Below are 14,753 nucleotides of genomic sequence, written 5' to 3'. Positions count from 1 at the left end.
TAAAATATGTAAAACGTGGAAAATATTTAATACTTCTGTTTCTTTGGCTCAGGAGTTGGAAGGGTTGTGTTAACAATATATACGATGCTACTGTGCTCAGGCATGCAGGAGAAATGCAATATATTAATTCTCAAATCACTAGTTTGTAAAATACTTTTCTGGTATCCAGGGTTTTCAGGACTGTTACACTGATAAGGAGTCGAGGGCAGTCTCCTCATGGGCTGGGATGGCTCTCTTGGGAGAAGCAGGGAACAGAAGAAAAGGAACAGCAAATTAAGAACTGGAGACTTTCGTGTTTCTTTGCTTCCACATGTTGATTTTTTTTCCCCCGCTTCTTCAGTCTGCAACTATTTAAAGCTGTCTAGTGGCTTTATTTCTCAGTTATGACCTGCCCTCCTGAGTGCTGATGAATCAACCCTGTAAAAAGGCATTTATAGGAAGTCATGGTGTACAAGGAGAACCTTCAGTGGATAAACAACTTTTACATAATTCCTGTGGGATAGACAGAAAAAGCATCTTTCCCTGTAGACCTCTATGTGTCCTGCCGGGTGACTTTCGTGTGAGAGGAGTTTCTTTGCAAGCAGAGGTGCAATTTATTGTGTCCTGTATCAGGTTTAGTGAAAGAAGACTGAAAAGCCATAACTAAACCAAAAAATGTTGCTGCCCCTTAACTGGACAGCTAGCTAAACTGGAAGCTCCAGTGGATTTTTTTCAGTTACAAAAAAAAAGAAATAGATGACAGAGACAGGTATCTCTTTGAGGCATTTCAGTTTTCTTAAAAAAAGGAAAATTTTCTGCTCCCCTGAGTGGAATGGGTCAAAAATAACATAATACAGTTTAATCAAGCTTCTACTTGTTCTTTTTTTTCAGCCAGAGTTCTTAGGAAAGCTCTTTTTGAACTTCTTCTCAGTACCATGTTTCCAGTGCTTATTTTAGATGTCTTTCTAGATTTCAGCTTTGTATGTAAGACTTCATTGTTGCTGCTCTCTAATAGATATGTAACTCTGCCAGTCAAGGTCCTAGACCCTGCATTTGGATGAGGAAAATCGCTGATTCAAATTCTGCAGCTTTTTGCCATATACCTGTATTTTGGGTGGAACATCTGGATTTTCTTGAATTTTCTGGTTGCCTAAGAGGACGTAATTATTTTCTACACTTAAACTTTGTAAAACACTTCGCTTCAGTCTACCAGCCTCAAGGAACTGTAACCTCAACCACAACTTTTTTATAGCTTGAGAGGATTTTTTTAAAAACAGAACTGGGGTTAAGATTGTAAATTCTTATAAAAGAAAGGTGATACTCAGTTACATGTGGCTTTGTGATGACCAGATCCTACTCAGGTGATCCCAGTTTGCCAGTAAAGTCTTTACGATGAGGAGAATTTGAGTTTCAGTGAGTTTCCTTTGAGTTTCAGTGATAGATTCCTTAAAGCTGCTCAGGCTTCACTGGATAATTGCTTCATCTCTAGGGCATCACTTAAGGACCAGGGAAATGTGGGACCTTCCTTAAAACAGTTACTGTACTTCTTGAAAGCCATTTGTAATCTACAGCATTAAGCAAAACAAAAGCAGAAAGAGAAACAAATTATATCTAACACCTTGCTTGGCTCTGGAGGGCAGTTTCATAGTCCACTGACTGATATCCTATTTGCTGAAGAAATTAAGGACAGAAGGAGAAAGCTATAATGAGACTCAGTGAGATTTGACTTGAATTTCTAGCATGTTTTTCCTTTCAGGTTAGGGACCGCGTGTGGAAGATCTGTGGTTTCGAAGTCGAAGTGAAGCCACAAAGCCTCCTGCCAGCAGAGTTAATTTCTCTGGTTGTGCTTAAAATGGTTCCTCTGTTGCACGCACAGATCAGCTTCCTCTGTGAAAGCAGTAGAAAGCTTGGCTCAGAAATGACTTACATTGGTCTTGGTGGAATAATCGTAGGCCATGATTCTTACAGTTATACATCACAGGTTCTCTCCAAATTTTTGCTGGCTTTCTCTCCCAGTCAGGAACTGTAGAACCTCACCCCTGCAGTTGTCACAAGGGTAGATTTTTGGCTGCTCAGAGCAGGAAGCTTTCTTGCACCTTGTTACATGCAGCTCACAAGTTTGTTGAAAGGTGAATTTTCGTAAAGTTGCACAAGAATATAAGTAGCACGTAACAGTATAGTCCTCACCAGAAAAAATTCAGTAGGGGCATAGCATGTTCTGCTGTTGCTCAGTGGGAGAGAAAAATTTCTGCTTTCCTTAGTCTATGAGCTCTTGATTTAGAGAACAGGAAGCCCTTCCAATATTGTCCTTATGGGTAAACTTAGGCCCTCAACAGTCCAGGTACAGGTGCAAATGGGAAATTACAGGAATGATAAGGGAGAATTAGAGCAGAGCTGTCCCACATGTTTTGCTGCTTGGAATTTATTCTGCTCTCTCCTGATTTTCACAGGGTTCAGGTTTTCAGTTTGGTGAGAACACTTTGATGTGTTACTGTAATGACACTTTGAGCCATATATTTTCTCCCTTACATTTCTTCTTTTCACTTAATCATCTCACTTCCTCCATTCTGTTGTCTTCGACACTGCTGTATCCTTTGATGCTGCTGTATCCTTTGATAGTTTTTCCACTGTACTTTTATACTTACTTTCCATTCATTGTATTTTCCTTTATTCTTTAACAATTAATTTTTCCTTTCTCATTCTCTCACTCGTTACTATCATTGTGCTTTTTCCCTTCCCACATTCCTAATTATCTACCTTTATCATAGTTAGTATTCCTCAAATTTCTGCTTTTCTATTAGTTTCTCTCATGAGATAAAAACATACCCATGCATGTTGCTTCCTTCTAACCACAATCACCCTCACATCCCTATTACCCACACGTGATTCTTCCTTCAAGGGATCTTTCCTGGGATTCTCACATATTCAGGACCTATCACCGACTTGTTTTCCCCCGAAGGTTGAATAGGCAATAGCAGAACATGAACCAACATAGCATCATGCAAGTAATTGGGGCTAAGGATCGCTGAGCAAGATGACAGCAGCACTGAAGGACCTTTCCAGCAGTGATGGTGACTCCCGGTCCTGCAGGACTGGGGAACAGTAAGGGACGGGACTTTGCTCTCGTTGGCTTGTCTCTGGGAGCCCCCTCTGAGGGACTACTTTTTTAGCAAAAGCAGCTATTAATGAAATAGATGTTTTCTTGAAAAGCCTTTGAAATCTTGGGAAACCTCATTACTCCTTCTGCCTGCAACTGTTGTTCTTGAAACTTTATTTTGTTCAGTCCTTTCATTTTAATTTCCTGCATGCTTTCTAGCCCACGTATGCTGAGGAGCAGAGGCTGCTGCTTTGCGGCCAGAGAGGCACGGCACCAGTAAGGCAAGCATTCAACATGTCCCTTTTTGCCTGAGGGAAACACGCACTACAATTCTGGAGAACTACAAGTGAGGCAGCAGAGACAGCCTACTGTTTCTATCTGAGCCGGTTGAGCTGCTGCCGCTGACACTGCCCACTGTTCTCTGTGGGTAAGGGGCAAAAGTGCCTCTTTATTTGCTTACAGTGGTACTTCACCTGCATGCAGAGTCATTTGCAAACGGGCTGTATCGCTGGGGAGCAGAAATGTGTTTTTTTTAAACCCTAAGCAGATTTATAGTCTGGTTTCCTGTCAGATCTTTGCATTTTCCTTCTCCGCCCCTCCCAGCCTCTGACACACTTTTTCTTACTTTCTGTGTCGCTCTTTGCTCATTCTCAGATCAGTGCACTTGCTTCCTTCATTCCTGATTCTCCCTAAACTTCCGGCACTTTAGAGGCCAGGAGGTGTTTTGCTTTTTGTGTTTCCTTTACTTTTCAACAGCTTCAGAGCACAAATAACCTCTCCAAGACTCCTGGAGAGATACTGACGATTGCATGGAGGAGACGTAGGGAGTTTCAGTCTGCAGCAGCTGCACCAAGACAACCCGGTCACTCATGAGCACCCAAGGTAAGGAAAGCAGCTGTCAGATCAGCTCCACCTCACTGCTGGCTAGGATGGCACTTGACTCTAATCGCTACAAGTTCCACTTTTCACCTTTCACCTTTTTTGTGTTCGTTTTCGAGAGTATGTTTCTTTGAAAATGATTGCGTTCGCGCCTTCCTTGCCCTCAACAGGTCTTGTCGTACTTTGCATGCAGCGATACTCGGAGCTCAGGGTTCAGTGAGGTAAACAGGCTGTAGCTGAAAGCGTGCACTGGGAAGCAGGGTTGCAATGGAGGTCTGGAGAGGAGAGATGAAAGGACTGATCATCAGCACTGGTCTCCAGGGTATTTCTGATTCTACCCATAGTGTTTTGTGTCCTAGCCTTTTCTTTAAATCCCTTCACTGAGGTTTATGCTTCCTGTTAACTAATAAAATCTCCCTTGTTTCTTTTTATCTCTTTTAATTTGTTCTTCTCAATTATTTTATTCTTTTCTCAGCTCTAATGTATCTTTTACTATCTTTTCCACCATCTTTTTATGTCTGTTTTTATCAAGCATATTTTTTGTGCGACGAATGTTCCCCTTGTTCGTTCCTTTCCTTTCCCTCCGCCTTCTTTCTTGCCTGTGCAATCGACTGTACATCCTCCCCCATGTTCTTAATCTTTCTCTCCTTCCCCTCTGTCAGTTCCTTCTCTATCTTTTGTTCCCCTTTCCCATTGCTCCTCTAGCTTCTCACACGCACTCCTACTTCCTGCTCCATCCACTTTCTCATGTACACAGCATACGTTGCTGCTCTGCAAAGTTAATTTTGCACGCACAGTGATGTTGTCTCTACACTGGGTTGTCCTTGCACACAGATGCTGCTTTCTTGTTTGCTGATTTCATGTACATGTGCGGGGATTTCCGTATTTGCAATTTGGGAATGCATCCCAAAATACAAGACTTTTACACTTGCACAGCTTGCTTCCAATTCTCAGGCTCACATTTAGTCATTCACAACAAATAACCACTGTCATATTGTCTCTCTGTTTCTTTCTGTCTCACAAACAGAATTTGCAAACACCTACAACACACCGTAGCTTCCTCCCCGCTCACAAATGCAGCCTGCCCTGACTTTGTATATTCTCTCTCTTCTCTCTCAATCATCCCACTCCTTCCTAAGACCTTACCGCAACTCTCCACCAGGTTTCTCTATCTGTTTTTATCTTGATGTTGCATTCATCTTGGGAGGAACTACTGATGCAGATGGTCTTACTCTCTGCTGTCTTAGCATCCCCACTGAGTACCTGTAGGGGAACTGGAGGAAGTATTGCAGTCTCTCAGCTCCTCCTTCCTTTGCAGAATGTGGAGGCTGCAGCAGAGTAAGAGCTTAGTGATGGGACTGAAGGTAGATGAAAAAATGAGAGGATGCAAGCCAAAATGTCTTTGGAAAACTGTAAAAATAGTTCTAGTTGATCATAAGCCTTTTTACTAAACTTAATAAAGGTTTAAACTTCCTCCTCCACAGCAGAACTTCTGGTCCTACACTGGTGTAGTTTTTGTCCTGTTGATTCCTATGGGATTTCACATCTCGGAGGTAGAGATTCTCAACTCGAATGCTGTAGTGGGAGTAACTTTGCTCCTAGGATCTGGAAGCAGCTCGTTTCTTTTATGCCAGGTATATTGGTGAGTCACCATGATCAGGCATGGCTAAAAACTGCATCAAAGGACAATATCTAGTAGTATTCCTTGTTTAAGTTTGTAAGCTTCAAATGAGATATAACAAATAAGTATATTTCTTTGATGAAGCCTTATAGGCTCACTTTCTAAGCAGGACTGTTGAGATTGAAGATTTATTTCTAGGGATGTTCTGATGTGGGCTTTTGGGGACTGAATAGGGATCACTTATTAAACTCAGCTGAATTAATAAGAGAATTATTATGTGGGAGAATTCTCTTAGCGATCTGTCCTGCTCGCTGAGATTGTCCATCTCCTTATGAGTGGAAGGAGCTTAAATTTCATGTTTGCAATTATAACATATCCTTGCTGATTCAGAGCTAGCAAACTGTGGCCTTTGAACTGTGAGCATTCTCTTCTGAATACAGAAGAAGGTACATTAAAATATCTTTGTCTTTTGGATCTTTGATAAGTCCACAAGCCTAGAACAATAAAATAAGAGGTGCTTATTTTATACATATAGGTCTATTATGACTCTTACTCTGTTATAACTCATCTTGTGATGTGAAAAGTACTTATGTTCCCTTTAGTCATTCTGTACAACTTGTATGATGATTTCATGCTTTGTTTTTTTAGTATTCTGTGCCCCTATTACTGGTTCTTTTTATAAGGCCTTGATGTCTCCCAGAAATAAATTGTCTGAGACAACATCTTTCTGTCTCACTTTCTCCCTCCTTTTTCTTTTTCATCATGATATTTTGCTGTTTGTTGAGTTAAAAATGGGCATTGTCAAAGTTGGGTTGTGCCAGTTGCAAGGGGCCTTGTGTCTGGCAGAGGAGGCATTTCAGCTGGAAAGAGCCTGGAAACTTTGCATCCTACCCAGCAAATTGCTATATTGAGAGGGCCAACCCCAGAACAGAAATTCAGAACCACATGTTTGACTCCCTGTTCTTATGCGAATATTTGCTTCCAATTAGATTTAACTCTGAATTAAGAGAAAGCTAAACTTTTAACATGGGTGAAAAGAGACCAGTCTCTTTGTACCTTCCCTGGAAGGATGCATCCCAAATAACTGGGATATGCTGAAGAACTTGGAATGCAGTATACCAAATTACCTTGGTTTATACTGTTGCTTGGTCAAATTTTTAATAAGATACATGGAACGATATCTCACAGAGGATGAGATTTTTAGAGATTCTTATTTCTCTCCCGATATTATGCCTATATTACTGAGAGAGAACAAGCTACCTGCTTTTTAGCAGATGTCTCATCTCTCTCTTTGATATTGAAATGCATGTTCTGTGAAATACGAATGTTTCGCTTAGATGTGGTCATTAAGGTTGTGTAACTGATGGTGGAATTTGACCTATGGCAGCTTTCTTTGTATGTAGCCTCCATAGGCATCTCAACTTCAAAGAACAAGGCACATGGGATCAGATCTTGCAACTTTCAAACTGGAGGGTAAAACCCTAAACCTAATCAGGTTTAGTTGAGTTTTGTCACTGATACCAGTGATAAATCACTTTTGTCTTGGCTGTTTTGTCACCGCTGTCTGTAGGATTTGCATTCTCAGAACGCTGTCCGCTTTGCGGAGAATACAGTATCTGCCCTGAATCTGCAATTCCTTTTTCAGAGCAAATGATGGGGTTTTCTCAGGTGTACATATAATAAGATTCACCATCTCCTCCCTTCCCCCAAACTCTCTCTTAAGTGCTGCCTTCACCCTCTAGTCTGGGTCAGTTATTTAATGGCAATGAACATTTTCAGGAAGGTAACCTTTCTGCTTGTGATTTGTTCAAGGACTCTGGAATTATAATGGTTGCTGTCAAACGTATATAATTGGTCTCTGTGGCACACATCCAATGAGTGATAAAAGCTGCTTTCTCTCTACTTCTTTAGTCAGTATTCTCTCCCCATATTACCCTCTCACTTTTGCTCCTCTCAGGCACAAGGAGAATACAGTGGCAGTCTGTTTAAAGTGCAATTTGACAAAACAGCAGATCTGCCATATACCCTGTCGTGGTGTGGCCCAGCTGTGGGCAGTGGATTACTCCTTGGATGGAGGTCTGCACACTGACTTTAGTCAAACATAAAGGTCTAGTCTGAACTTTGATTTCGAATACCTCTATTCCTTCATAATCTTCTGCCAAATATTTGGGCTCTAGGAATGGTGATAGTTTGTGAGTACCACGAGTTCACATGCTTAATGATCTACAGGGTGTGCATTTAACATTTTACCAGCGAGTAAGGCCTTTGTACTTTTTATACAAAAGGCAAACACACAGGGGTTTTTTTCCCAGCTCATAAAAGTACCTTACCTTTGGCAACGTGTTGTGCATTGTCTGCTATCACTGCTGAACATGTAGCGAAGAGAATATTCTTGTTATTTTAGTCCCACAAAACCTTTTTCATCTTCAGTGCTGGATGAGGCATTACTTTCTAATGCTGTCTACTTCAGTGAATCTGTTTAACAACTCAAGAGGAAAGAGAAATTTGTCAAATCTCACTGGAAATCTATCAGAAATGTCAAACAAAATGCTATAACATTCTGGTTTTGTCAAAAGGATATACGTATATACAGCTGTGGATGTGATATTACTTGTAGTAATTGTTGCCTCAGTGAATTTGTCTGCGTAAAGTAACATTGTGTAGTATTAACAGATATGTTTGTTCTGGTCCCTGAGGCCAGTTTGGCCTTAGACAGAGATGCTTGTTATTTGCCCAAGTCTGGTAGTCAGCACTGGATTTTGTAGTTCAGGGGAGGAATACAGTGTCAGTGTAACCAACAAAAGGATTCCCACCAGCCTCCTGGGCGCTAGTTGTTTACCGGCAGATTTTCCTCAGGTTGTAATTGAGGCGCTGAACAGCAAATTTAACATAGGGTTTCTGTTTAAAATGGGATAAGGATTTTTTTTCCATTTGAATGCAGAAAAAACAGCGTGCTAGCAGTACATATATGGTTATCATTAGCAGTTAATGGATTGTTTCCACTTCATTTTTTACAGCTCTATATGTGTATAAATGTTTCCAATCTAGCTGTGTCCAGGCCTGAAAACAGTATGAGTATGCTTAATAGGTTGTTACACATGTTTAATATATTTGAGCACTAAAGATCCTTCAGCACCTGAAACACCAATAAAGGAACCTTTCAAATGTTTCCCTCTGTGAATTCTGAATCCTGAGCAAATGGGGAAAACACGTGAAGGTTTCTTCAAGTCTTTTGCTAAAGATTACACCAAATACACTTCATTTCCAAACTACGGTGCAACTGGTGATGGAATCGTTTCTCCTTGATCATCAACTGAAAGATTGTCATGCTTATGAGATCATTTGAAGGCTTTCAGCTTTTAAGATCTCAATTAAAATACAACTGACATTTACCATTCACTGACCAAACTGGTCTATTGTGTGAAGTCTGTGTTTAAAAGAACGTTTCCTCCCTGGTTGCAATTTTGCATGGATCCTCTTCAAAGGCTACTGGTGCACCCCAGTCTTTTTTGCTGCCTACTTCTCTATTTTGTGGCTTTTTCTGAATTATAGTATCATACAATCTTTTAGGTTGGAAAAGATCCTTAAGGTCATTGAGTCCAACCGATAACGTAACACTACCAAGTCCAAAACTAAACCATGTCCACAACTGCCATGTCAAGGTAGTTGCCATTCCACATGTTTTTCATAGTTTATAATGATGTAGTTAGTGAGAGAATCTAACCCATTTCACTAATGACTTATGTTGACTGAAAATACAGAACTCCATAAGCTTTTTCCACCTTCTTTACTATTGCTGATTTTCTCCTTGTAGAAAAAACCTACAAGTTTAAGACTCTTCTCTGCTACTACACTGCTAGTCTTCCTTAACAGTTCCTGCCAAAACAAGCCAGAATGAGCCTCAATATTTAATTGTTTAAGAAGATTTTGGATGTATTTCATCTTTTCAGTAACATATTCCTCTATTTCCAGTTACATATTTTTCAGGAAAACCGAAGACTAACATGTTTTATTGAGAAGGTTTAATTTCCTTCTGTCTTTTATTCTCTCATTTTTGCAATTTATGCCATGAAAGATATCGATGCAGTATGAAACAAAAAAATATTTAAACTTTTGTGTTAGAACAGAAAAGAGTGTGTTTTTCTTATGCTTTAGTTGTTAGAAAAACGTGACGGATCATTACATTTCCTGTAAAGCTGGAAACACTGAATCAGGTTTTCTTTTAATCTGCAAGTCTGTGGTCTGAAGGCAAAATTATACTTGGGCATTTTAATATGGAGTGTTACACTACAGAGTGGTGGTTTTGTGACTTGTCCATATCCATAGTGAGACCAGCATCCAGGCAGTTGCGGGATTTATTGCTATTGACAGCAAACCCTTCACTGAGTCACTGACCAAGTAGAGCTGCACACCCGGGAGAGCAGAGCAGTGTCTGGCTCGACGGTTGCTTTAGAAGCCATGTGAGAATAAAGTATCAGGAAGGACTGAGCTTCCATCTGAAAAGAACAACTGCAAAATGCTAGGGCTAAGACAGAATGGTCAAAATTTGAATGCCACTTTGAAGGCTGTGAATTTAATGATAAGCTCCTGATGCATTGCAGAGCTTTCTGCAATGCAGAAAAATGCAAACTCATTGCAATTGTATCTTTATAACATGACAAATAATGCATAAATCCAAAGCTATTTGAGCAGGATAGTATTAGAAATATTGGATAGCTGTTAAATAGCAAATGTCATCCACACAGATCTAAGTACAGGCTCTGCACAAAGGGACTGAAACAGTAAAGATAAGTCGAACATTTAACTACAGCGAGGAAAGAGCATGAGGAAAGTCAGAGGGTGGTTTGTTACTGCTATTTTGGTCCTCACAGGACATCCCAAGTCCTCTCTGCCTTCAGTCTGACCCATTTGTCTCTGATATCTCCTTTCCTCTTCCTCTGATTCGGATTACCATCCCATATACGGTAGTTTCTTCAAGTAAGCAAAGATAACTAACTCTCTATACAGCATGCTTTGGAACTGAGGGTATCTGTCACCTCCAGTTTGTGACTGATCCTAAGAGAAATGAAGCAATGCATCAAGCACAGCAACTGGAAAAAAATCAAAAATCAGAGGGAAGACAGAGATAGGCCATTTTGCTTTAGCAAGGTTTCTAGACCTCACTGGCAATGTCATATTTTCATCTGGGAAATTCTTCCACTTCTTTTCTTTTGTGGAGAATGCTTAACACATACAGGTGGCTGTAGTAGGACATGTTCTTGTACTGTGTTTCAGACAACATGTTCCAATGTTGATCCTCTGGTCCTGCTTGTAGAGCCGCTGATCAAAGTCAGATCAAAGCATCAGACTCTGCGGGCTGTGCAATGCCACACCTTGGCATTCTGTATTATGCTCTGCCTGTCTAGAAGTGGGTTACTTCCCACCTTCCTCCTTCCCTCATATGGAGGCAGTGACCAGAAATTTGTTCTGGCATGAATTTGGCCTTGCACGAGCCCAAAAGGAGATGTGCAGTTGTCTGCTGCCCAAACCAGCAATCTTTATTTCCTCCAGAGAAATGCACTGTGAATTGAGTAAGCACCTTCTGATGGTTGGGTATGGGCTACAAGCCACCAGCTGGACTATTCTGTTCTGAACAGGAGCAGCAGCATTTTTGGCTAAGTCCTAAAAGTTTGCATATAAGAATCCAAAAGGAGAATATGGTTATTGCTTTAAACTTGCTTTATTCTTTAAAAATATGCTTTAACAGAATTATCCATTTCATGTCCTCAAACTGTGGAGTGAGAAAGTGTAATTCCTTTTTTCTTTTGTTTTCCACTTCTATTAGGAAGCTTTCAGATGAAAGATGGAGGGAGATGCTCTAGGTATAGCAGGAGAGCTGATCATCAGAACCTGTAGACCGTGCTCTTGGCTTTGACAGCGTGGTTACACAAGTATCATTTACCCACTCTGTCTGCTGATCCTTACAAAAATATTGCTTTACTCATTGACGGCTGCCCTGAAAACCAAACAGTACTTTTAAAGCATTGTGAGATCCTCGAGAGAAAATCAGTCTGACAGCATCTAAGAAAGCTTCACTGTCCCCAAACTGCCCCTGCCTTACTGTATAGAACGTTGTTTGATGTATAACTTCTGCTTTCCATTACTTATAATGAAGAAGAGCTGGTTTTCTCACACTGTGGAGCAGCAAGCCTTTATAATGCTGCAGCCACATTTTTGGATGTTTCCAGCTTCACATCCCATCAGGGAGTGTAGAAGAATTAAAAGTTGCCCACCCATAAGTAACCAGGACCAGCAATAATAAAGGCCTTTTCACCCTAGAGAATGTTGTCATTGAGAGCAACCAAGGGGCATGCCCACACACAGAGATACTAAAAAATATTTCCTAGCAGTCCAGGAAATATTTATAATTACTCGCTCTCAGGACAGGTCCTGTAAACACTTCCTCCCACACTAACTTGCAATGAACAATTTCAGTGTGAGTATTAGGAGAAAGTACAGTTTCGTGGTTACTGTAGTTCATCAGCCCTCTCAGAGCTCTCCCATGGTACTTGCCCACTTCTCACCGAATCCTCTGTTTGGTGATGTTTTGTATTTTGTGCTCCTTCACCAAAGCATCTCATGGAGCAGCAGTAGAACGCATGTCCCTGCCTGCACCTCAGGTGATGCAGAGAAATGTACTCATGTAATCCTCTCATACAGACGGGGGCGGACAAAGACAGATCAAGAGCTCCTGTCCTCTCAAGAAGGTGGCAGAGGTAGCTCACAGTAGACAGAATTGCACAAGTGCCAGCATCAGTGCTGATGTCAGCCTAGGACACACCTCCTAGGAGTGCTAATAATGGAAGGGCTGGATGCATTTGCTGTTTTAAAGAGGCTTTTAAAATTCTCCATATGCTTCCATTTAAAAAAATCCTTTAATCTTTCTGATGTTTGCAGTACCCTGGGGAATAATACGAGTTCTTTTCTCAGTTGATGAGTGTATTGCTTTTATAGGATCTGAAACACTGACCTGGGTGGCTTATGACAAAATGGGATTTTGAATTCAGATCCAAGTTGCTCTGTCTTGCTTCGGTTTCTAATCCAGAATGAACCTTATCTTTTGCTATTTTGTAATTCACATGATGCTATATCGTGCTAGAGTAATTACTGTCATAGAAGATAGAAAGGCCTTGCCATCAAAGAAGGAAATCTGTGAACACAGCAGATAATTCTTGAAGACCTGAAACCTGAGTGGAGGAAAGCAGGAGTTAAACTGGCTGCTGCTTGTTTTGTTTTATGCTTCACATTCCATCCCTGTGCCCAATTCCTCAGTCTCATCCTCCGTGGTGACTTCGTTAGCAATGAGATGCTAATTAAATTTCATATTTACGATTAGAAAATAAAATCATTGGACCTTTTTTAAATAGATTTTTATGAGTTTTGGCTCAGTTAGCTGAGTCAGCAGTATAGATTCTGCAAGGCTGAACTTAGCGGCTTTGAAAAAAAAAAGATAAATAGAGCAAATAATGATGGAAGGAGAGTCTAATCTAAAACCTTATATAGTTTCTACACTATATTAATTTTTGAGCATAAGAAAAACATTTTTTTTGCTCCCCATAGAAAGAAATACTGTTAGTCATGTAGAAAAAGCCCTTTTTTATTATGTCTCAGCGGGTTCAAAGCTTAAAATTTCATCTAGTTCTTAAAATCTCAATTGCAGTTAGAGCCAATATGCTGAAAAGAGATAAAAACATCAGCAGTGTTTGCCATCACCTGTTAGCTAGCAAAATATTTATTTCACGGATTCAGAAGGGTTAGAATTAGCACGGGTGAGCAGTGGCACACAGCATCTGCCCTCTTCCCTGTGGAATGTGTACATTAATGCATTAGAGTTTATACAATACTGGAGAATCAGAACTACTTAAATACTGCTGCCAGACAGATTTATAGGTGCTATGTAGAGCAGTTTCGCATTAATGTAAAAATTAGCACCTTACGAAGCTTTAAAGGCTCATTTTTCAAATACTTCACATTTGAAGAATGCTCCAGTTGAGAGAAGATTTTTGAAAGAGCTCAGCTTCATTTTAAAGCATGTAAGAAAGACCTGATTTTTAAAAGCAGCTCTGTGATTCATAACGCTATCTTATCCCACACTCTGAGGCAAGTCTTGTAAAAAATCTGGCCATTTATTTTGATGCCTAAATGCCACCTACGCTTTCTGAAAATCTGACCCTAATTATGAGTTGTGCCCTTGAGTGGGAATGAGAAATATGGGGAAATCAATCCTCATGTGTAGGAGCCATTTACTTATATTGCATGTAACCTTACTTCATACACAAATACAGCACCGCATTAAAAACAAATGCTTCTCTGCACATTCTGCAAATGCTTTTGTTGTTAGCTTGTGATACCTCATGCTATGAGGTACAGTAAATGCAGATAGCACGTAAGGAATTGTTATGCTTCAAGGCATAAGTTAGTAGAATAAAACAAGGCTTCCACTGATTTTTAGTTGGTTGTGATGCCTTACCACCCTTTGTACTGTTGAACAGCTTCTCCTAAAGATCAGGATTTGGGTGCAAATCTTGCTTTTGTAATATTGCTTGTAGATGCTGTTCCGGCATCTGCCCGTGCTTAATGCCTGGGATGCTCACAGATGGAACGCACTTCTGGCATCACTTTACAGTTGCTTTTTTCACAAATATTTATTTCCACAGTCAGCAGAGAATTCAGTAAAATTCTCATACTTCTTATGTTGACTCATTCTCAAGAACCACATTCAGGTGAAGATGGAGTCAGATTTCTTGCTATTTTAGTACTTTCCTTCTTTGGTCTTTTCGAAAAATACATCTTAACCATGAACTGAACTGGCCAGAGTTTCCTGAAGAGAACAGAGTTTAGTCTCTTCCAACAGTTAGTTAATTCTTCTGGAATAAGTTTTCCACACAAAAACTTCACAGCGTTTTATTCTGTATCATCAGACCAATGGCCTTATTAATGGAGAGAGCAATGGAAGATGCTTAATTCCTTAATTAATTAAAGAATAAGACAAATTTTGCTTTAAATTGCTATAGAAGTGACTTAAAGGACCCTTCCTGCAGGATGGAAAGTGATTTGTCTCTCTGTTCTCCAGAGGTTGCTTTCCTGCTCTTAATTGCGGGCCTTACAGCAAGACTTCTTTGGTGACATGGGGTTGTT

At 40.3% G+C, this 14,753-nt stretch overlaps 1 protein-coding gene across 1 annotated transcript in view; it reads left to right on the top strand.

Moving 5' to 3' along the window:
• Nucleotides 1-3,687: 3,687 nt before the first annotated feature.
• The window catches only part of CARD11 (caspase recruitment domain family, member 11), a gene marked incomplete at its 3' end in the record, with an annotated part of 40,241 nt that continues 29,175 nt past the window's right edge, over nt 3,688-14,753 (top strand). The window contains exon 1 of the mRNA XM_010185541.1: nt 3,688-3,958. Coding sequence (XP_010183843.1) covers nt 3,946-3,958 — 13 coding nt within the window. The remainder of the gene's footprint in view (nt 3,959-14,753) is intronic.

The sequence above is a fragment of the Mesitornis unicolor genome, unplaced genomic scaffold (assembly GCF_000695765.1).
Source record: "Mesitornis unicolor isolate BGI_N332 unplaced genomic scaffold, ASM69576v1 scaffold17305, whole genome shotgun sequence".
NCBI lineage: Eukaryota > Metazoa > Chordata > Aves > Mesitornithiformes > Mesitornithidae > Mesitornis > Mesitornis unicolor.
Note: the sequence above shows the minus strand (reverse complement) of the source record. Positions and strands in the feature narration are given on the sequence as shown.